Source organism: Rattus rattus, chromosome 8, assembly GCF_011064425.1.
Source record: "Rattus rattus isolate New Zealand chromosome 8, Rrattus_CSIRO_v1, whole genome shotgun sequence".
NCBI lineage: Eukaryota > Metazoa > Chordata > Mammalia > Rodentia > Muridae > Rattus > Rattus rattus.
Genome location: NC_046161.1, coordinates 98,277,267 through 98,302,119, shown reverse-complemented (window position 1 = coordinate 98,302,119; position 24,853 = coordinate 98,277,267). Strand labels below are relative to the sequence as shown.

General features: G+C 39.4%; 1 protein-coding gene across 1 annotated transcript in view; it reads left to right on the top strand.

The window, feature by feature from the left end:
* The window catches only part of Dock3 (dedicator of cytokinesis 3), a 341,809-nt gene that overhangs the window by 248,217 nt on the left and 68,739 nt on the right, over positions 1–24,853 (top strand). The window contains exons 20-24 of the mRNA XM_032910506.1: positions 3,796–3,879; positions 5,537–5,637; positions 15,719–15,800; positions 16,696–16,866; positions 20,974–21,166. Coding sequence (XP_032766397.1) covers positions 3,796–3,879; positions 5,537–5,637; positions 15,719–15,800; positions 16,696–16,866; positions 20,974–21,166 — 631 coding nt within the window. The remainder of the gene's footprint in view (positions 1–3,795; positions 3,880–5,536; positions 5,638–15,718; positions 15,801–16,695; positions 16,867–20,973; positions 21,167–24,853) is intronic.

The window sequence follows — 24,853 nt, the reverse complement described above, 5'->3', positions numbered from 1 at the left end:
ATTGGCAGGATTAATATAGTAAAAATGGCCATTTTACCAAAAGCAATCTACAGATTCAATGCAATCCCCATCAAAATACCAATCCAATTCTTCAAAGAGTTAGACAGAACAATTTGCAAATTCATCTGGAATAACAAAAACCCAGGATAGCTAAAACTATCCTCAACAAAAAAAAAGGACTTCAGGGGAATCACTATCCCTGAACTCAAGCAGTATTACAGAGCAATAGTGATAAAAACTGCATGGTATTGGTACAGAGACAGACAGATAGACCAATGGAACAGAATTGAAGACCCAGAAATGAACCCACACACATATGGTCACTTGATTTTTGACAAAGGAGCCAAATCCATCCAATGGAAAAAAGATAGCATTTTCAGCAAATGGTGCTGGTTCAACTGGAGGTCAACATGTAGAAGAATGCAGATCGATCCATGCTTATCACCCTGTACAAAGCTTAAGTCCAAGTGGATCAAGGACCTCCACATCAAACCAGACACACTCAAACTAATAGAAGAAAAACTAGGGAAGCATCTGGAACACATGGGCACTGGAAAAAATTTCTGAACAAAACACCAATGGCTTATGCTCTAAGATCAAGAATCGACAAATGGGATCTCATAAAACTGCAAAGCTTCTGTAAGGCAAAGGACACTGTGGTTAGGACAAACGGCAACCAACAGATTGGGAAAAGATCTTTACCAATCCTACAACAGATAGAGGCCTTATATCCAAAAATATACAAAGAACTCAAAAGTTAGACCAAGAGGGAGACAAATAACCCTATTAAAAATGGGGTTCAGAACTAAACAAAGAATTCACAGCTGAGGAATGCTGAGTGGCTGAGAAACACCTAAAGAAATGTTCAACATCTTTAGTCATAAGGGAAATGCAAATCAAAACAACTCTGAGATTTCACCTCACACCAGTGAGAATGGCTAAGATCAAAAACTCAGGTGACAGCAAATGCTGGCGAGGATGTGGAGAAAGAGGAACACTCCTCCATTGTTGGTGGGATTGCAGACTGGTAAAACCATTCTGGAAATCAGTCTGGAGGTTCCTCAGAAAATTGGACATTGAACTGCCTGAGGATCCAGCTATACCTCTCTTGGGCATATATGCAAAAGATGCCCCAACATATAAAAAAGACACGTGCTCCACTGTGTTCATCGCAGCCTTATTTATGATAGCCAGAAGCTGGAAAGAACCCAGATGCCCTTCAACAGAGGAATGGATACAGAAAATGTGGTACATCTACACAATGGAATATTACTCAGCTATCAAAAACAACGAGTTTATGAAATTTGTAGGCAAATGGTTGGAACTGGAAAATATCATCCTGAGTGAGCTAACCCAATCACAGAAAGACATACATGGTATGCACTCATTGATAAGTGGCTATTAGCCCAAATGCCTGAATTACCCTAGATGCCTAGAACAAATGAAACTCAAGACGGATGATCAAAATGTGAATGCTTCACTCCTTCTTTAAAAGGGGAACAAGAATACCCTTGGCAGGGAAGAGAGAGGCAAAGATTAAAACAGAGACTGAAGGAACACCCATTCAGAGCCTGCCCCACATGTGGCCCATATATATACAGCCACCCAATTAGACAAGATGGATGAAGCAAAGAAGTGCAGTAGTGTAGATCGCTCCTGAGAGACACAGCCAGAATACAGCAAATACAGAGGCGAATGTCAGCAGCAAACCACTGAACTGAGAATAGGACCCGGTTGAAGGAATCAGAGAAAGAACTGGAAGAGCTTGAAGGGGCTTGAGACCCCATATGTACAACAATGCCAAGCAACCAGAGCTTCCAGGGACTAAGCCACTACCTAAAGACTATACATGGACTGACCCTGGACTCTGACCTCATAGGTAGCAATGAATATCCTAGTAAGAGCACCAGTGGAAGGGGAAGCCCTGGGTCCTGCTAATACTGAACCCCCAGTGAACTAGACTGTTGGGGGGAGGGCGGCAATGGGGGGAGGGTGGGGAGGGGAACACCCAGAAGGAAGGGGAGGGGGGAGGGAGATGTTTGCCCGGAAACCGGGAAAGGGAATAACACTCGAAATGTATATAAGATATATTCAAGTTAATAAAAGAAAAAAAAGAATTAAATGGTATATATATTTATAATTATAAAATAATTATATACAATATCATAGGGGCCCTTTTTCATTTTAAACAGAGAGAGTTACTCAGTAATAGTAACCCACAATTGTCCATGGTTGTGAACTTAGTTCTAGGGTTCACATTCAGGGTATGCAGTGTGGGAGAGAGAAAGAGAGAGAGAGAGAGAGAAGAGAGAGAGAGGAGAGAGAGAGAGAGGAAAAGAGAGAGAGAGAGAGAGAGAGAGAGAGAGAGAGAGAGAGAGAGATTGATGTAGTTTCTGCTATGGTCATAGTAGCCTGTAATGCCTTAGAATATTATATGTAATATAGTCCTATATAAAATAATTTTAATTATTTATAATTATAAACACATAGTTACATCATAATTTAAATTATAAACCTTATTTCATGACTTGTTTTACTTCCCATAGAAAAAGATACTAAAGGATAGCCGTAAAAAGAATCTGCTCAAAGTCAATCCCAGGTTAGGTTGTGCTGTCTGAATTTGTTTACTTCTCTCTAGGTCTTTGTTGTTTTCCTTACTTTATAGCGTTCAACACAGAGACATGGGCTTTTGATTATAAACACTACAAATACTGCCAATTCATTTGTAGCTATTAGTTTTGTCTTATTGCTTACCTGGAGTCCATTCTAGGGAACTTTCTTAGCCTCTAGCATGCTGCATTCTCTGTGTATCTTTGTGGTATATATCATCTAATGAGACACTGTCCTTCCTGGTTGTATTCTCAAGACTGCTCGGAGTAGCATGTTTGCCCAGTTGACTTTAGCTAAAGATTGTACCAAGCACTTCGAGTAGCACAAGGCCAGCAATAAAATACTACACAGTAGACCACGCTCTACTGGAGAAAGTGGAACAGTTTTGGATTTACCATAAATAGCAATAGAACAACCCTAATTTCCCTCCTATTGTTTTGAAATAAATTGTAAACGTTGTATCATTAATGCGATTTGATTGACAAGATGATAGAGTCTTCATTTTCCAGGTACTCCAAGCACCCTTCGTTATTTACTATTGTATTCCTTAGTTTTGCAGTCTTAAAGGGGGAGGTAGATACTTAAAACAGAACAAAAAATAGCAATGAATGACAGTGGCAGGTTTTTACCTATGAGAGCCCTCATTGGCTGCATTTTTCTTTCTCCTGAGATTCTAATTTCTAAACCAAAACATAGCTTTGTGTAGATGAAGCCTAATGTGCTATAATCTCATCCAGAAATGCTCCACATAACTAGGCTACAGTAAAGAGTGAGAGACAGCTCAACTCTTCCAGTCCCAGAAAAGTGATTATCAAGATGAATATGGTATCAGAACCACTAATTTTATTCCAAAACAGGTATTCTATCTGGGTTTTTTATAATTGTTTTTTCTTTAGAAGTTTAGCAAAAAATAAAAAATAAAAATAAAGGAAAAATAAAGAAGTTTAGTATTCACCCAATGAGAAGAGCGACTTTAAATCTTCTGCAAGACCCTTAATCTGTATAAAGCCCCTAGCGTCCACCTAATTATCCCTTATCTACGCAGAGTCAGGTACTAGATGTTCTGTCATGTTTTTAAGATTCTTGGAGATTTTTTTTTTGTTTATTGGGAGCTAAAGTCATTGTTGTATGAAATTTGACCATGCATCCTGAGACATGAACCCTTTGTTTCTTGTGTTGTTACAGTTTCTGCAGGATATCTTAGATACACTCTTTGTGATTTTGGATGATAATACAGAGAAATACGGCCTTTTGGTATTTCAGTCTCTGGTAAGTCATTTCCTGGATTTTTATTTATTTTTATTTTTTTTCTCTCATACAATAACATCCCAACCACAGCTTCACTTTCCTGCAGTCCTCCAGTTCTCCCCACCTCTCCTTTCCCCCAGATCTACTTCTTCATCCTCTGGCTCATGCTAGAAAAGAGCCAGGCTTCCAGGGACATCGACCAAACATGGCACCAGATACAGTAAGACCAGGCAGAAACTCTCATCAAGGCTGAACAAAAATACGGTCCCAAGAGCAGGCAAGAAGAGAGTCAGAGACAGCCTTCACTCCTGTCAGGAATCCCCCCCCAAAAAGAACACCAAGCCTACAACCATAACATATAGAGAAAGAACCTAATGGAGGTCCATACCAGCTCCACAATTGCCACTTCAGTCTCTGTGAGCCGCCACCCCCCATCCCCTGCCACCCCAGTGAACCCTTCTTAGTTTATATCAGTTGTAGTGCTCTCCCATTGTTCTCAACCCCTCTGATTCTCACAATTCTTCCTCCCTCGCTTCAGTGGGGTTCCCCAAGCTCCCAGGGGAGGGACATGATGGACCATGCACGCTCTGGTGCTCCCTCCCTTTCTCTCCCCCTTTCCCCTCTCTCTCTCCTCCTCTCTCCCACTCTCTCTTTCCCCCTACCCATCTCCCTCTCCCTCTCTCTCTCTCTACAACGTTGGCCTGTGCTTCTCTGCATCCATTCCCATCACTTGCCAGAATGAGCCTCTCTGATGTTGACTGGAGTAGACACCGATCTGTGAATATAACAGAACACCATTTCACTTGTGTGGGTTGGTCAACTGGTGGTTTTGTTTGGCCAATCCTATTTGGTTCTACCCTAGGTCTCTGGGCTATTTACCCTCCAATTCCTGCTCATTCAGACCATATTGGGAATGGGCTCCTTATTAATCGTTCCCATCAAGTGTTTCAAAAGAAGATCTAAAGCATGCAACTTTTAGACTGAGTTAGCAGATTTGTTTTCAATAGAAAAGGTATGGAGAATTATCACTGGAGAAAGACTGACCAGCCAACCTAAATGTCCGATGCTTCCAAGATCAGGTTTGAAGAATTGGAGTTGAGGGCTAAAGAGATGGTTCAGCAGTTAAGAGCACATACTACTAAAAAGGTCCCAAGTTCAGTTGAGTTTGCTTTTAACTCCTAAGGTTGCTTTAGTGAAAATTGATAGTGATACTAGTGTTTGGCACACTTTGTTTAATATGTGCATTCAAGATGACTCTGTTTTCCAATCTAAGGGATAGGGATTTGAAGCTAAAACTTGAATGGACAAATAGTATTTGCTCCTCTGGCTTTTATTCTTTCTTGCTTCCCTGTTCATTAAATTACTCCCTTTTCCAAGTTTTGTAGGACACCTGCGTGTTTATGCCACTTACACAGGTATTGTGTTATCTGTCCCTGATCCATGTTGTACCAGTCATTGCTGTGAATGGAGAGGCTTGGTAACATAGGGTACAGCTCTGGATTGGAAAGGAAAGGGAAAGAAAAAAACAAGATGTACATTCAGACAATGGAAAGCATATGATTGCTTCACATAGGGAACACTAGCAGTTTGTTCTTTGAAGAACATGAATCTGTTCTCTCCTAGGTATTTTTCTGAGGCCTCTATTGAACTATGGTGGCCTTCTTTTTATCTGTCTCAGGTTTTCATCATCAACCTGCTTCGAGACATAAAATATTTCCACTTCCGACCTGTAATGGACACATACATCCAGAAGCACTTTGCTGGAGCCCTGGCCTACAAGTAAGTTGTATTTTATATCATTATTGCAACTTGTATTTGAGTAGAAATTCAGAAATTTAACAAGTTCAGTTGCAGCCAGCACTCATTTACCTGAATTTTTAAATTTTACTTTTGTAATTATGGTAATATCATAATTATGTACACATTTTATAATATATGTATATATTTAATATCATAAAATTTACTACCTTAACCACTTTCAAGTTTATGATTCCATGTAGTTAAGACTTACTGTGGATATTGTTATACAGTCTTCACCAGAATTCCATCCATCTCCAAAATTATTTTTATCCCACAAGCCAAAAATCTCTAAAACTCTGTAACATTCAACAGTTAACTTCTTAGTCTCCTCAGCTTCTGGAAAACATTGTACTTTTTGCCCTTGAATGTTGACTGCTATTAAGTACCTCATATAAGAGTCAAAGTATTTGTCCTTCTGTGAGTAGCTTGTGTTACTTTGTCATCTATGTTCGTCCACATCATAGCATGTATGAGAATTTTCTTTTTAAGAATGAACAGTAGGAAGCTGAAGAGATGGCTCAATGCTTAAGTGCACTGGCTGCTCTTCTAGAGGACTAGGGCTCAATTCCAAGCACCCACTTGGCACATTCCTTTTTTTTGTCATCCATCAATACCTAGTAGTTTCGCAAGAGGAGCAGGGCCCATGACCCCTTGACTGACTGTTGACATCCCCAGTTTTGTGCATGCCCAGTGCAGACAACAGCCTGTAATGTTAGTTTACTATTTCAGTGGCCCATGGCATGCCCAGAAGATAACATTTTATAGCCTGTCTTGCTATCGTCTGGCTCTTCTTCTTCTTTTTTTTTTTTAACCTTCTCTTATTTTATGGTTTTCAATCCTTAAAGAGGGTGTTGTAGATGTCCTGTTTAGGGTTGAGCACTCAACAGACACCTGTTCTCAGCACCTTTGTAGCCACGTGTCTGCATTTAGTGCCATTCACTACAAAAAGAAACTTATATGACCAAGGCATAAACATAAACATAAATACTTATAAGGCAATTTTATACCACGTCCATTTGACACAACAGTAATGAGACCTTCCCACCCATGTGTGTGGCTTTAAATCAGGTTTATAGTATCAAGCCTTGAATTTCTTCTTGTAGAGTGGGCCTCAAATCCAATTAGGGAGTAACCAACTGTTAACCTCAACACTATTGCACTGATGGTCTTGTCTGGCAGGTTAGCATTGTAGCACTTAAGGTCCACTACTGGGTGAAAGAGTTGATGGGTTTTCTACCCCTGAAACCAGCCCAGAAAATTCTGGGACTGTGTGTGTCAGGCAGCAGGGAGGGGGTTTCTAGTTTAGTTCCAGCATTATTTCTCATGTCCTGCAACCGAGATGTTTGGTGTCTTCAACAGGAAGGTCTTACCAACTAAAGAGCAGGGCCACAGCCTACCTTGTTTTGGGTCTCTGGACCTTCCTGACCACAACTCACAGGGAGGTAAAGTTATACCTAGCACTGGGATATTTGAATGCCTGTGGCTTCTGAGATTGACCTCCACTCATGCAGATTTCCTCCATTAAAATTTATTTTTAAAATATATATTTTAGTTAGCTTATAGAATACTTGGTTTCCATGTAATTCCTTATATTCTTTTAATTAACCTTCTCTACTTAAACCTTACCAACCCAGTCTTTTTCCTTCTCTATTCACATTTAATCATGTATTCTACTATCTGCTCCCCTTTCCAGCTGTCTTACCCTAGTTCTAACTATTTTGGTTTTGTCTTTTTAACAATGTTGTCATGAGATCTTCAGTGACTCCCCCACACTCTCTCTCATGATCATAACCACTAGGAAAGTAATAAGTGAACATATATGAGATCTAAAAACAGAGATGTTTTTTGCTTCTTTGCTTCAGATTTAAATACCTTTATTAAATTATTTTTCTAACCTTATTCTAGGTATAACTTCTAAAGATAGAGAGAGAGAGATAAATAGATAGTTAAAGATAAGTATTCTTTCTTTTTTCCTCATCTTAGAATAGCTGTCATTCAGTCACCAATAAATACAATGTGGGCTATGTACCAGCTTTCTGCTAGGAATGTAAAATATACTTTATTTTATAATTTCTGTACTTTTCCTTCTAAGAACTGATGCTAGAACTACTGAAATCGTCTTACTTGCATGAGAAATTTGAGAAGCTAATATAGCATACCAAATAAAACAAAAAGATACTTCATGCTAAACAAATTAGCTAAGACCATTGGATAAATAAGATATTGTCATTTTATGAAATTAGCGTAATTTTTGCAACCAAAAATAATTCTTGACAGTGCTTCTGTGAAGTGGTACTCAGAACTCTGATACTTGGGTGGCACTCTGGAGAGTAAACACTATATGCTTCATGTGTCATCTTCTTAGTTTTCAGCAATGACTTTGAGATATACTGTTATTTCCTCCATATGTCAGGTGAAGAGAGTAAGGCACAGGGGATTGAATAATGTGTCTAAGGACACAAAACTGTTACTAGTTGGACCCACAGCTTATACCCTTTTACCTCTGTAATGTCTTGCCATGTAAATGTATATAGCATCCTGTGAGATCACGGACCTGCATAGCTTCCTGTTAGAGCATAGACCTGCCGCTTTAAAATATGGTACCTTAAGAGCTTAGACATGGCAGCCCAGGAGAAATAAAGCTGATTACCTTCTGTAGCCTATCCGTATGAATGAAGAGCTGACAGGCACTTTCTGTGACTGTTAAAGGAAACCCAGCCTTCTTTCTGCAACTAAGGACAAGATATTCTTAAACTATGATTTTACCTAGTGCCTGACTCCATGTCAGAAGTCATACAGGGTAGACCAAAAAAAATGAAGCTTCTCCACTCACTCGGGAAACTGAGAAGACTCAGAGATCCCCCTTCTTCCATAATTTTGAAGGCTCTTTCCTGTGGGATCTCCTTTTACTATACAGTGCTTTTGTCTCTTCTCATGCTTTCCCACTTGGGGGTGGGGGCGGTAGGGGAATGGATGGGAATACCCATATGGGGGAGGGGGAGGGGATGGGTGCTTATGTACAGGAAACCAGAAAAGGGAATAACATTTGAAATGTAAGTAAAGACTCCTGAGACTGCAGAGCAGAAGAGAACACCAATATTGCCCACCCCTGCCCACATCCCTGGCCCAAGAGGAAACTGTATACGGTCTCTGGGAACCGGTAGATAGGGGCACTGGAGCTGCAGGTGCCCTGCGCTCGAGACACCGCCAGAACCTGAAGGGACCGGATCAACAGTTCTCTGCACCCAAATCCTGTGGAAGGGAGAGCTAAACCTTCAGAGATGCAGACACACCTGGGAAGCCAGAAGAGACTACACTCTGCCCACATTTCTGACTCCAGAGGAAAACACCAAACGCCACCTGGGACCCTGGTGCACAGGGGCTCCCGGAAAGGGCGGCGCAGGTCCTCCTGGTTGCTGCCCTCACAGAGAGCTCATAAGCAACACCCCATGAGCAAACTCGAGCCTCAGGACCACAGTAAGACCAACTCTTCTGCTCCAAGTGACCTGCCTGGTGAACTCAGGACACAGGCTCACAGGAACAGCTGAAGACCAGTAGACAGGAAAGACTACACGCCCGAAAGCAGAACACTCTGTTCCCATAACTGGCTGAAAGAAAACAGGAAAACAGGTCTACAGCACTCCTCACACACAGGCTTATAGGACAGTCTAGCCACTGTCAGAAATAGAAGAACAAAGTAACACCAGAGATAATCTGATGGCGAGAGGCAAGCGCGGGAACCCAAGCAACAGAAACCAAGACTACATGGCATCATCGGACCCCAATTTTCCCTCCAAAGCAAACACACCAGAAAAGCAAGATCTAGATTTAAAATCATATTTGATCATGATGCTGGAGGACTTCAAGAAAGACATGAAGAACTCCCTTAGAGAAACGCAGGAAAACATAAATAAGCAAGTAGAAGCCTATAGAGAGGAATCACAAAAATCCCTGAAAGAATTCCAAGAATACGCAATTAAACAGTTGAAGGAATTAAAAATGGAAATAGAAACAATCAAGAAAGAACACATGGAAACAACCCTGGATATAGAAAACCAAAGGAAGAAACAAGGAGCCATAGATAGAAGCATCACCAACAGAATACAGGAGATAGAAGAGAGAATCTCAGGAGCAGAAGATTCCATAGAAATCATCGACACAACTGTCAAAGATAATGTAAAACGAAAAAAGCTACTGGTCCAAAACATACAGGAAATCCAGGACTCAATGAGAAGATCAAACCTAAGGATAATAGGTATAGAAGAGAGTGAAGGCTCCCCGCTCAAAGGACCAGTAAATATCTTCAACAAAATCATAGAAGAAAACTTCCCTAACCTGAAGAAAGAGATTCCCATAAGCATACAAGAAGCCTACAGAACTCCAAATAGATTGGACCAGAAAAGAAACTCCTCCCATCACATAATAGTCAAAACACCAAATGCACAAAATAAAGAAAGAATATTAAAAGCAGTAAGGGAAAAAGGTCAAGTAACATATAAAGGCAGACCTATCTGAATCACATCAGACTTCTCGCCAGAGACTATGAAAGCCAGAAGATCCTGGACAGATGTCATACAGACCCTTAGAGAACACAAATGCCAACCCAGGTTACTGTATCCTGCAAAACTCTCAATTAACATAGATGGAAAAACCAAGATATTCCATGACAAAACCAAATTTACACAATATCTTTCTACAAATCCAGCGCTACAAAGGATAATAAATGGTAAAGCCCAACATAAGGAAGCAAGCTACACCCTAGAAAAAGCAAGAAACTAATCGTCTTGGCAACAAAACAAAGAGAAGAAAAGCACACAAACATAACCTCACATCCAAATATGAATATAGCAGGAAGCAATAATCACTATTCCTTAATATCTCTCAACATCAATGGTCTCAACTCCCCAATAAAAAGACATAGATTAACAAACTGGATATGCAATGAGGACCGTGCATTCTGCTGCCTACAGGAAACACACCTCAGAGACAAAGACAGACACTACCTCAGAGTGAAAAGCTGGAAAACAACTTTCCAAGCAAATGGTCGGAAGAAGCAAGCTGAAGTAGCCATTCTAATATTGAATAAAATCAATTTTCAACTAAAAGTCATTAAAAAAGAAAAGGAAGGACACTTCATATTCATCAAAGGAAAAATCCACCGAGATGAACTCTCAATCCTAAATATCTGTGCCCCAAATACAAGGGCACCTACATACGTAAAAGAAACCTTACTAAAGCTCAAAACACACATTGCACCTCACACAATAATAGTAGGAGATTTCAACACCCCACTCTCATTAATGGACAGGTCATGGAAACAGAAATTAAACAGAGACGTAGACAGACTAAGAGAAGTCATGAACCAAATGGACTTAACAGATATTCTATCCTAAAGCAAAAGGATATACATTCTTCTCAGCACCTCATGGTACTTTCTTCAAAATTAACCATATAATTGGTCAAAAAACAGGCCTGAACAGATACAGAAAGATAGAAATAATCCCATGCGTGCTATCAGACCACCACGGCCTAAAGCTGGTCTTCAATAACAATAAGGGAAGAACGCCCACATATACGTGGAAGTTGAACAATGCTCTACTCAACGATAACCTGGTCAAGGAAGAAATAAAGAAAGAAATTAAAGACTTCTTAGAATTTAATGAAAATGAAGGTACAACATACCCAAACTTATGGGACACAATGAAAGCTGTGCTAAGAGGAAAACTTATAGCTCTGAGTGCCTGCAGAAAGAAACAGGAGAGAGCATAATCAGCAGCTTGACAGCACACCTAAAAGCTCTAGAACAAAAAGAAGCAAATACACCCAGGAGGAGTAGAAGGCAGGAAATAATCAAACTCAGAGCTGAAATCAACCAAGTAGAAACAAAAAGGACCATAGAAAGAATCAACAGAACCAAAAGTTGGTTTTTTGAGAAAATCAACAAGATAGATAAACCCTTAGCCATACTAACAAGAGGACACAGAGAGTGTGTCCAAATTAACAAAATCAGAAATGAAAAGGGAGACATAACTACAGAATCAGAGGAAATTCAAAAAATCATCAGACCCTACCGTAAAAGTCTATATTCATCAAAACTTGAAAATCTGCAGAAAATGGACAGTTTCCTAGACAGATACCAGGTACCGAAGTTAAATCAGGAACAGATAAACCAGTTAAACAACCCCATAACTCCTAACAAAATAGAAGCAGTCATTAAAGATCTCCCAACTAAAAAGAGCCCAGGTTCATACGGGTTTAGTGAAGAATTCTATCAGACCTTCATAGAAGACCTCATACCAATACTATCCAAACTATTCGACAAAATTGAAACAGATGGAGCACTACCGAATTCCTTCTATGAAGCCACAATTACTCTTATACCTAAACCACACAAAGACCCAACAAAGAAAGAGAACTTCAGACCAATTTCCCTTATGAATATTGACGCAAAAATACTCAATAAAATTCTGGCAAACCAAATCCAAGAGCACATCAAAACAATCATCCACCATGATCAAGTAGGCTTCATTCCAGGCATGCAGGGATGGTTTAATATACGGAAAACCATCAACGTGATCCATTATATAAACAAACTGAAAGAACAAAACCACATGATCATTTCATTAGATGCTGAGAAAGAATTTGACAAAATTCAACACCCCTTCATGATAAAAGTCCTGGAAAGAATAGGAATTCAAGGCCCATACCTAAACATAGTAAAAGCCATATACAGCAAACCAGTTGCTAACATTAAACTAAATGGAGAGAAACTTGAAGCAATCCCACTAAAATCAGGGACTAGACAAGGCTGCCCACTCTCTCCCTACTTATTCAATATAGTTCTTGAAGTTCTAGCCAGAGCAATCAGACAACAAAAAGGAAATCAAGGGATGCAGATTGGTAAAGAAGAAGTCAAAATATCACTATTTGCAGATGATATGATAGTATATTTAAGTGATCCCAAAAGTTCCACCAGAGAGCTACTAAAGCTGATAAACAACTTCAGCAAAGTGGCTGGGTATAAAATTAACTCAAATAAATCAGTAGCCTTCCTCTACACAAAAGAGAAACAAGCCGAGAAAGAAATTAGGGAAACGACACCCTTCATAATAGTCCCAAACAATATAAATTACCTCGGTGTGACTTTAACCAAGCAAGTAAAAGATCTGTATAATAAGAACTTCAAGACTCTGAAGAAAGAAATTGAAGAAGATCTCAGAAGATGGAAAGATCTCCCATGCTCATGGATTGGCAGGATCAATATAGTAATAATGGCCATTTTACCAAAAGCGATCTACAGATTCAATGCAATCCCATCAAAATACCAATCCAATTCTTCAAAGAGTTAGACAGAACAATTTGCAAATTCATCTGGAATAACAAAAAACCCAGGATAGCTAAAACTATCCTCAACAAAAAAGGACTTCAGGGGAATCACTATCCCTGAACTCAAGCAGTATTACAGAGCAATAGTGATAAAAACTGCATGGTATTGGTACAGAGACAGACAGATAGACCAATGGAATAGAATTGAAGACCCAGAAATGAACCCCACACATATGGTCACTTCATTTTTTTGCCAAAGGAGCCAAAACCATTCAATGGAAAAAAGATAGCATTTTCAGCAAATGGTGCTGGTTCAACTGGAGGTCAACATGTAGAAGAATGCAAATCGATCCATGCTTATCACCTTGTACAAAGCTTAAGTCCAAGTGGATCAAGGACCTCCACATCAAACCAGATACACTCAAACTAATAGAAGAAAAAGTGGATAAGCATCTCGAACACATGGGCACTGGAGAATATTTCCTGAACAAAACACCAATGGCTTATGCTCTAAGACCAAGAATCGACAAATGGGATCTCATAAAACTGCAAAGCTTCTGTAAAGCAAAGGACACTGTGGTTAGGACAAAACGGCAACCAACAGATTGGGAAAGATCTTTACCAATCCAACAACAGATAGAGGGTTTATATCCAAAATATACAAAGAACTCACGAAGTTAGACCACAGGGAGACAAAAAACCCTATTAAAAAATGGGCTTCAGAGCTAAACAAAGAATTCACAGCTGAGGAATGCCGAATGGCTAAGAAACACCTAAAAAATGTTCAACATCTTCAGTCATAAGGGAAATGCAAATCAAAACAACCCTGAGATTTCACCTTACACCAGTGAGAATGGCTAAGATCAAAAACTCAGGTGACAGCAAATGCTGGCGAGGATGTGGAGAAAGAGGAACACTCCTCCATTGTTGGTGGGATTGCAGACTGGTAAAACCATTCTGGAAATCAGTCTGGAGGTTCCTCAGAAAATTGGACATTGAACTGCCTGAGGACCCAGCTATACCTCTCTTGGGCATATATGCAAAAGATGCCCCAACATATAAAAAAAGACACGTGCTCCACTATGTTCATAGCAGCTTTATTTATAATAGCCAGAAGCTGGAAAGAACCCAGATGCCCTTCAACAGAGGAATGGATACAGAAAATGTGGTACATCTACACAATGGAATATTACTCAGCTATCAAAAATAATGACTTTATAAATTCATAGGCAAATGGAGGGAACTGTTAAATATCCTCCTGAGTGAGGTAACCCAATCACAGAAAAACACACATGGTATGCAGTCATTGATAAGTGGCTATTAGCCCAAATGCTTGAATTACCCTAGATGCACAGAACATATGAAACTCAAGACAGATGATCAAAATGTGAATGCTTCACTCCTTCTTTAAAAGGGGAACAAGAATACCCTTGGCAGGGAATAGGGTGGCAAAGATTAAAACAGAGGCAGAAGGAACACCCATTCAGAGCCTGCCCCACATGCAGCCCATACATATGCAGCTACCCAATTAGACAAGATGAATGAAGCAAAGAAGTGCAGGCCGACAGGAGCCAGATGTAGATCTCTCCTGAGAGACACAGCCAGTATACAGCACATACATAGGCGAATGCCAGCAGTAAACCACTGAACTGAGAATGGGACCCCCGTTGAAGGAATCAGAGAAAGGACTGGAAGAGCTTGAAGGGGCTCGAGACCCCATATGAACAACAATGCCAAGCAACCAGAGCTTCCAGGGACTAAGCCACTACCTAAAGACTATACATGGACTGACCCTGGACTCTAACCTCATAGGTAGCAATGAATAGCCTAGTAAGAACACCAGTGGAAGGGGAAGCCCTTGGTCCTGCCAAGACTGAACCCCCAGTGAATGTGATTGTTGGGGGAAAAGGCGGTAATGGGGGGAGGTTGGGGAGGGGAACACCCATATTGAAGGGGAGGTGGAGGGGTTAGGGGGATGTTGGCCCAGAAATCGGGAAAGGGAATAACATTCGAAATGTAAATAAGAAATACTCAAGTTAATAAAGAAAAAATGGGAAAAAAAATAAAAAAAGAAATGTAAGTCAAGAAATTTATCTAATAAAAATTTTAAAAATTGGAATCTTAGAACATTTACTGGAATAAACCATATACACATCTGTATTAAACTTTCCAAATGTTTTTAATTTATACAATTCATTTATTAAATGAATTCTATTCAAAGAAAAAAAGCTTATTCTGAGGGGTGAGGGGTAATTTGTTCCAGTTCCTTCACACAAATGTGCTGATTCTTCTCTTCTTAAAATTGTAATACTTCTGACCCAGTAAACTCATTTCCCCCAGGTGACTTGGTCCTCTGGAAATGAGGTGTGGAATGGAGTGACATTTAAAATTATATACTTTATTCAGTCTACTAGTTAGTTTCGTATATTCTGGAAATGTAATTTAGGATGAATCAAAATACATAAAACAATCTAAGTTTTGGGAAAATGAGAGTGGGAATCTGTGTTTGTGGTTGCTGGTAAAATTCTGTAGCTCCTTATGGAAAGAGAATGTATCTCTCTCAGATAATATGAGAATTCTACAGCTGCGATGGACCCATCACTCTAGCTCATCAACAGAGTATTATTTCCCATTTGATAGTTTTTGTTGATTTTTTTCTATTTGACTAAATACATGTTTATAATTATATAACCTTTTGATTAAAATGGAATTTCTGTAAATATTCTCTTTCCAGGGAGCTCATCCGCTGTTTGAAGTGGTACATGGACTGCTCAGCAGAACTGATTCGACAGGACCACATTCAAGAAGCCATGCGGGTAATGTCTTGAGCTTGCCATATGTAAGGGGACCGTTCTCTATAGTTGTTTGAGAGTATTATCATTGGTATCGTGCTCAAGACAACTGTAGTGTGCTGACCTACTTTCAGGAATGAATGCCTTGATTCATGTACTCTTCTTTCCTCTCCTTGGTTGTATTCCGAAAGAGCAAACTGTTGCGGATAAAAAAAAAAAAAGCAGGGGGTGGTCTTTTATCTCATGCTATTCCCCGCACCATATGTAGGGCCACGTGGCGTCTATGGGATATTTTCATCTCAGTAAACAAAGCGTCTCACCCACTAAGCTCCGTCCCACCACACAGTGCCGACAGCTACTCTCTGAGCCTGGCAGCAATCTCTCTACCCATCTAGTTACCAAGGCAGGTTGCCACCACACCAGGCCACCAGGTACAGAGACCACCTATCTTTAAAGCTCTCTTGCTGTGGACTCAATTAAATCACTACATGAAAGAACACACCATACAATAACCTCTGATCCAATTGATAAGATATAATTTGCCAATCTAGATAGCACAAAATCCTGTACACACCCATCCCTTAAAAACAGTCATATCAACCTGTATCTATGCACAAAGAAGAATCTTAACATCTGTTGCCATGTTCTCCCAGCTTCTTTCCTCACTCCAGCCCCTCTTTCTTGCTTCTAAAACTTTGTTCCCATCCATCTTTCCTTCTCGTCCAGTGACAAGCTTTGTTCTATCCTGTCCCTGCCTTCACATGCATAATGACATCAATTGTTGTTTGGTTGGTTGGGTTTTTGTTATTGTTGACATTGGGTTTGTTGTTCGTTTGTTTTGTTTGCACTTACATTCTTGTTATGTGAGTTTCTGGCCATCTTCAATGTCTCTCCATTACTTTTCCTCCCACATTTCTAGGCCCTGGAGTACCTTTTCAAGTTCATTGTGCAGTCACGAATCTTGTATTCAAGAGCCACATGTGGGATGGAAGAGGAACAATTCCGGTCTAGCATCCAGGAACTTTTCCAGTCCATCCGGTTTGTGCTGAGTTTGGACAGTAGAAACTCAGAAACACTCCTCTTCACTCAGGTCTGTGAATTGTGGGAAATAGTGGGAGGTTTGCACTGTTGTTTCGTGTTGTGCTAGGGATTCTCTAAATTAAATTATTTCTTTGACAATTTCATATATAGCTTCTGATTACTCTTTTCCCAACCCTCTTTTATCTCCTTTCCATTCTTATCAACTTTCTGCTTTTCCCTACTAGTCATTTTCCAAGATTCTTGACTTTTATTTTAGCTTTGTGGCCCGTTTAGTTTAATCATGACCATCTGTGACATTGGATTGGAGCTATCTATCAATGCCTGGTGGAGTGTCCAGTGGGCACATAACTGGAGGCAGTGATTTCCCTTCTTCTCGGAAGCTATTAGTAGCAAGTAGTTTAATAGTAGGGTAGGACCCCCTGAGACCCCCCTCTATCCATGCCTTACTGTTAATAGTCACATTCCGGGGCAGACTTCTCCAACTGCTGTGTAGAGGAGCTGTTGCTGCTGGGATTCTTTGTCAGAGCAGGTAATTTCTTTGTCTTGATTTTCAGAAATGAAGAAACTGTGACAAGATTTTTTTGTGTGTGTGTTGGGAAAGAGGTGATTTGCAAATAAATATTTGGTAGAACAAAATGCTGCCCTTTACTTGCCTCAGTTATGAGGAGTGAAAGAGTTTAGTGGCTATATATTTGGGAAAACAGCAGAACTTTGTTAATATGAATTCTCTTAGACAAATTTGTTAGTTATCATTATAGTTATGAACATATTCATAGGGAATATTTAAAATATATAGAGCACTTTATTTCATAGTTAATATTTATTAAAACTTGTCTAATACAGATGTTAAGAATGGGATAGATTGAAAGCTAATGGGAATAATTGAATGCATTGACTAAGAATTAGAGCTAGATTCTATTAGAATTATCAGTATTTAAAAGAAATTTTCTTCCTCATATCAAAGTTTCCTAACCAGCTAGTCAATTACCTTTATCAAGCTGACTTATACTATAATAAATCAACAATTCATTACTCCATCCACATAGGGGTTATTTTCTCTTATCAAATTAGTACACGTTTATTCATGGATTATATATAGTTCTTTGGCATCTTGAAGCTAATTATGCGAAAAGATGTCAACAGAGCTCACATGACTTCTCTGTCTACCCTTTCCATTATGACATGTTCCTGTGTGTTGTTAGTGAAAGCATGTATTCAAACCCTATCTTGTTTCCGTTTAGAATAGTATATTTTTTGTTTTGTTTATTTTGGTCTTTACTTGCCTCTATATTGTCTTTTGGTACCCAAGAATTGCCTTTAGGTTTGTTGGTCAAAGACTGGGTGATCTTTGAGAGCTACAAACCATAAAGGAATCCTGAAAGCTTTCACGAATTACTCCAAGGAAGCTCCTCCCATGATCTCACAAAAGTACCACAAGAAACTCATTGTTTTCTCCCTAACTTTGCTCCAATCTATCTGTTCCTTCTAGTAGGGGCCAAGGATGCCTGCTACTTCTTCCTCCAGCCAACGATAGTTACAGGGAGACTAAAAGTAGCTAACAGAGCAGAGTAGATAGTCAATATTTCCTGGGTATTTAGCAATGCTTTGTACAATAGTGGTATTCCTACTACATCGGGACAAATGGCTTAGACCTGCCTGGTAAACCTGGTGTCAGCTTAGATATGTTTAGGGTTCAAATCTGTTTCTTTGCTGCCATGCTTATGTTTCATGAGTTTTAGAACTCTTGGAAATCTTACTATTCAATTAGACTTTTTATCTTTGATCATGACTATCAGAAGTTGTGAGTATGTCTTTCTGTCCTGAGGCATAATCACAGGAAAGTTTACAATGGTTTAAGGGAAGAAATCGGCTACAGTGTTATCACTGAGTAAAGTTTACAATGGTTTAAGGGAAGAAATCGGCTACAGTGTTATCACTGAGTAAGATATACTTAACCCACCCATTTTGTCTTTTGTAGATAAATTGCTTATATGCTTGTATGCTGGTTTTAACTGTAAAACAATTACTGTGATATTTTATTGAAGTATTAACATAAAGACATAATTCATATGAATTTTATACTTTAGTCTGGCTTTAACATAAAGGACAGTAATACAGGCCTTTCCCATGGCATAAATTTTCACTCACTACACTATTATCTAAATCATTTTAAGGAAAACCTCCTCCCCCAACTCCAGTTCACTTGTTAAAAGGGAGCTTTTCCCTGATACAGGTGCCACTCTGTATCAGTGGTAAAGAGTATAAGAAGTACAAGAAGTTTCCCCTATGGTGCTTTCAATAAATACAGGAGAAAGTAAGAACCAGCTCATCTCAGCTTCTTTTCTTACTGCTGTGGTAAAATATCACAAAAGCAACTTAAAAGAGAACTGGTTTATCCTGCTCATTAGTTGAAGGTGCAGTTCACTACAGTGGTGGTCAGGGCAACAGGCAATTGAAGCAGCTGGTCACGTGAGATACCTGTCAGGGAGCCGAGAGCAGTGCCTGCATGCTGTTGTTCAGTTCTCATTATATATGCCATTCAGGACCCATCCCCTCCTCAGGAAACAGTCCTGCCTACAATAAAGATGGGTCTTCTCATGTCAGCTAACAGAAATAAGATAATCTCTCACAGGCATGCCTAGAGCCCCATCTCCCAGGCAATCCTAGACTTTACAAATTGACAGTCGACATCACATAGCATTTATTGAAAATCTGTTGTGTTCTAGACACTCTGCTGGAATCAGTGCGCCAAACTGTTCCCATATGCCAGTAATAGAATTATCTCCATTTTATAGATGAAAACCTAAGGATTAGGGCAAATCATCAAACATAAAGCAGGCAAATGACAAAACTGAAAATTTATTTATTTATATTGAATTTGTTGTGTTTTCCAGGCTGGTCTTAAAGTTGCCACCTCCTGCTTCAACTTCCTGAATAGCTAAAATTACAGACATGAAACACCACACCTGGCTTAAAGCTGGAATTTGGACTCATATGTGTCTAATATAAAAATCTATTATTTTTTTCCTATAGTGTTCTGCCTCTCAAAAGTTATGGATCAATATTATCAGATTGGGGCAGCAAGATGGCTCAGCAGGTAAAGGCTCATGATGCCAACCCTGATGACCTGAGTTTGATCTTCAGGTCCCACATGGTGAAACAAGAGAATCAATGCCCATAAGTTGTCCTCTGACCTCCACATGAGCATGACCCCCCCCCAATAAATGAATAAATAAATGTAATTTAAATAAATAAAACTACTAATGCCATCATGCTTCCCCCCCACCTCATTAAAATAAATGATTACATTTTCCTCAAGAGACCACATCTTGCTTCCAGAGCTCAGATCTAGAAGCCCATATGCACGTTTTTTCCCTCCCTCTCCCTCTCCCTCTCCCCCTCCCTCTCCCTCTCCCTCCCTCTCCCTCTCCCTCCCTCCCTCTTCCTCCTTATTCCCTCCATGTTTGAGCCTTCTGAGTCTCTGACTTCTTAGTTTTCATTAGCAGTATTCCTCAAGAGATTATAGCTGAATGAACCTATGTAGAAGAAGAAACCAGTAGACATTTCTCATACTTTACTGATGGAGATCACATATGAGAAAATAATATACATATTCTTTAGATTACATGATTTTATACAAATAGCACTATTCCTGGAAAATTTTCTAGTTCTCAAAACTGGGTTACTGCTATTAATGGAGTCTACTGTTTCTGCTTGAGGGCACTTGGCTTTTACCTACTTTTCCCTTTCTTAGAGGTTTCTGGCTTGTGTTGGGAACCAAAATTGAAAAGTAGAGAGCTTAGTCATAAACTAAAAAGTTTAAATCTATTTTATGAGGAAAAATAGCTGTTTCTCTTAAGCTACATTATGTGAATTTCTTCTTATATTTCCTTCTATTGCCTGCAAATGCCTGGACAGGTTATGATGAAGGTTTCAGGTGGCCTGAACCCTAGTGAAAACCCTTGTTTTAGTTTTGACTTTTCTTTCCCCATGCTCCCAGAGTCCTATAGGGCTGAGTAGAGTCAAGGGCCAGGGAAGACGCCTCTCAAGGCAGGGCCGCTGCAGTGCCTTCTGAAACTCTTTCAACCTCATGCCTTTGAACATATAAGATAAACACAAGCTGAACTTTGAGCTGACCACAGCTTTGCTCCCACAGGCTGCACTACTTAATTCCTTCCCCACCATCTTTGACGAGCTGCTGCAGATGTTTACTGTACAAGAGGTAGCAGAGTTTGTGAGAGGTACACTGGGAAGCATGCCCAGTACGGTGCACATCGGGCAGTCAATGGACGTGGTGAAGCTGCAGTCCATCGCCAGGACAGTGGACAGTCGCCTGTTTTCTTTTTCAGGTAAATTATGTTGAAAAGAGTCAGATTTCATTTCTTCCCTTCCTGGATAGTATCCAAGTTTAAACAGTTCAAAATATTAGTTTAACAACCACAATGTAAAAAAGCAGTGACCCCGAAAGTGTAGGAGTTTTAGTAAACTATATGAGAAATTTATCCAAGACTTAGGCCTGCTTGCCTTTCTCACAATTTACTCTTAGGAGCCCAGATCTTAGGGCAAGCTCCTAAGGTGTTGCTTGGTCCATTCATGCTGTGAAAATAAAACTCCATCAGCTTGATGGCTATAAAACAACTGACTGTGGGTATGATACCAAGTGGATCTCTGAGTCTCAGGCCAGCCTGAGATACATAGTAAGACTTTGTCATGTGCACACCTAACTAGGACACAGGCCTGTAACTCAGCTTATGAAAAACAAAAGCCGTCCTTGGCTCCATAAGGAGTCTGAGGTCAACCTAGCTTACATGGAACCCTGTCTCAAAAAACAAAACAAACAAACAAAAAGCACAGTTCTAAAGGTTCAAAAGTCCAGGACCAAGGTATGTATAGGCTTGATGTCTAGTTGAATCTACTTCCTGTTTCATAGATATCTCTCTTTTCTGTTTTATTGCCTAGCAGAAAGAGAAAAAAAAACTGTCTCTTTTAAAGGGCCATTAGTTTCAGTCAGGCAGGTGACACACACTTCCAATTTCAGCACTTAGGAGGCAGAGACAGACAAATCTCTGTGCAGTCAAGACCACCCTGATCTACATACCCAGTTCCAGGCCTATACAGTGAGACCCTGTCTCAAGAGGGGGTGGGGTACTCATTTCATTCATGAGTATAAGGTTCTTATGACTTTATCACTAGGAAGTTATCCCACTTCAAATGCTGTCACACTGGGGATTAGGCTTTGATGTCTAAGTTCAGTAACACTATGTGGTGGTCAGCCCTTGGTCTCTGGGCATAGGTACAGCCAGATGCTGGCTATGCAATCCTGTCTCCACACTAGTCAGATGAGAGGACAAAGGTAAACCAACAGTTAAAAAGGCCCTGAGAGGGACCTGGGGAGCTCTGTGCTTGCTTATTTCTTTGGCTCACCAGTCAGATAAACATTCATTCATTCCCTCCTCACCTCTCCAAGAGAGAAGTGGACAGAAAAATGTTTATAGTCCCTAGGCAGTCAGGACTGATACTTCAGGAGTCCAGGATACCTTTTAGAAAGAGACTTTGGATTTATCCTTAAAGCTATACTGCTTATGATCAATTTCAGTCTTACAGCACCATCAAATAGGAACCTGATTATTTAAGTAGGATACCACTGTACTAAAAGAAACCTCCAATTACAAGAATAAACCTGAAGCATCAGCAAAAAAAACCAGTTATCTGAATTTTCATAATTATAGTTTTACATATTAATTTTTAAAGTTTGACTTCAAAGCATAGGAACAACTTATTAGATCAACACTTGGAATGCTAAGGAGATGCTCCCACTGACTCAGCTCTAGCAGTGTAGAGCAGTGAGGAGTAAGTAACATTGCAGTTGAGGAAATCAGCCCTTCTCCAGTAACTGTTGATGATAAATTCCTCTTCCTGCCTCAGCCTGAAAAATGTTACCAGTGATTTGGATACTTTTATTAATCCACTGCTTCCAACTCTCTCTTTATGTACTGTCCCAAAAAGTTGCTTTCAAAATACAGAAAGACAGCCCCTGCTCTCACTGATATTTTTACTTCTGTTATTTTTGTATGTGTTCAGCTGCTTGACACAGTCCCTTAAGAAAACTCATGTACTGTTGGACTATGTAATTAAATTTTATGATAATCTACCACCAAGTTTTCATTTGCATTTTATTCTGGTTTAATGTTCACATTATAGCATCTTCCCTAAAACATGCTTTTTACTAGTGATGTCATATAAGCAAGTCTTTTTTCTCTGAGCATACCAGTTGTCTTTGGCATGTTTTAACAACAGACGGCTATTCTATCTGAAAGCAGCAATTGGTCGTTATAAATCCTACTGTGATTTGTGTTTTGATCTAAAATACAGTATTAACTCTTTTTATCTAAACATCATTTTAAATATAGAACAACTGTCACACTGTTATTTTTTAACATTGTATTTGACAAAACAATGTCAAAACTCTTAGATGTCATATAATTTATCTTTAGCTTAGCTTTTTTATTTCTCAGGTCTGGAGAGATGGTTAGGAACACTAACTGCTTTTCCAGATGATCTAGGTTCAGTTTCTAGCATCAACCATCTGTAATTCCAGTCCCAACAAATCCAGTCCCCTCTGACCTCTGTGGATACTGCATATATGTGGTGTGCAGACAAAACACCCATAAGCATGATGAAAATGAAATAAATTATTTCTGAAGTTTATATGAAACTGTTAAATGTGGTCAAATATAAACAATAAATTATATTTTCCATGACTTGTGTTATTGGTAATCTGAGTTATTATGGGCAGGTAGGACAGTATCTGCAGGGGTGCACAATCACTACCACAAGAGTTTAGGGTTTGAGAAACATGTTCACACTTGTATTTTGCTTAGTAAAAGAAGCCATTAACAAATCATTCTATATAAGGAAAACCAAGCCTGTTGGAAGAGGAGTCAGTCTGCTTAAGAAATGGAAATGAATTAGTAAGGGAGCTTGAATATAATTCAACCTGTCTGAATTAGGGTTCCAAACATGGTTTTTTTCTTCTTGAAATGCTGTTCTGGTAACATGACAAAGAAAAGAAAGATATTTTAATATATCCAGTAGGACTGGTATAAGAGCTCACTAGTTATCAAAAGCCTTGACAAGCTAACATGATACTCCTATTCCATTCATTGATGTGAACATAACAAAAGCAGGCTAAAAAGCTTGTGACCGCTTGAAGAAGTTATAGAGGAGTCATCGCCCCAATTCCCTGGACTTTGGGGGGTTGAAAGTAGTTATTCTAAAGTTGTTTTTATGAGGAATTTAAAACTGGTTATAATTTAACAGGGAGGGAATTAGGTAGATTGAGTTATACAGTCGTAATCTTATTTGTTAACTAAGCTAAAATCATATCTTTGCTTTGATATAGAATTTATTTGTTAAAAGTTTAAAAGTACAAGGTTTAGAGCCAGTCCTTCTATTGTCATTACAAACTTCTGAGTTGATTACACCTGTGAGTTAAGGGCTAAATAGCAAACATATTACTGACTTTGTGAGAGAACTTTCAAGATATTATTAAGATATAAAGACAACAGTCCAGATTGTCTTATATAGATAGATGGTTTTCAAAAACGTCAGAAATCCACAAAATTTGAGATTTAAAGTTATTTATCTTTTGTTGAGATATATCTGCTCCTAACAGTTCACCTTTGGTGTATTTAACGAAGGATTTGAACATCCCTACCTCCAGGTGAGGCAATACTTTGTGGCTAGGCAGCCACTGGACAAAACTGCTTGTTTCATCTATCTGCAGACTAAAACTGTCCAGAAAAGGACAAATTATGAAGAATTGTTGACTGATAAACTCTGCCAAGACAGGGTGATCAGCCCTTCAAAATCTGCATTTCAAGAGTCTGTCAGTTGATTTTGGGCCAGAAGGCTTGTGCTCACATGTTGCTAACAGGGGACTGTGCTAGTGGAGATATGTCTCTACAACCTCTCAGTTCTGGAAGCCATGTTAGGCTTCCTATGTGTATAGATATTTGGTCATTCTCAGATCTCTG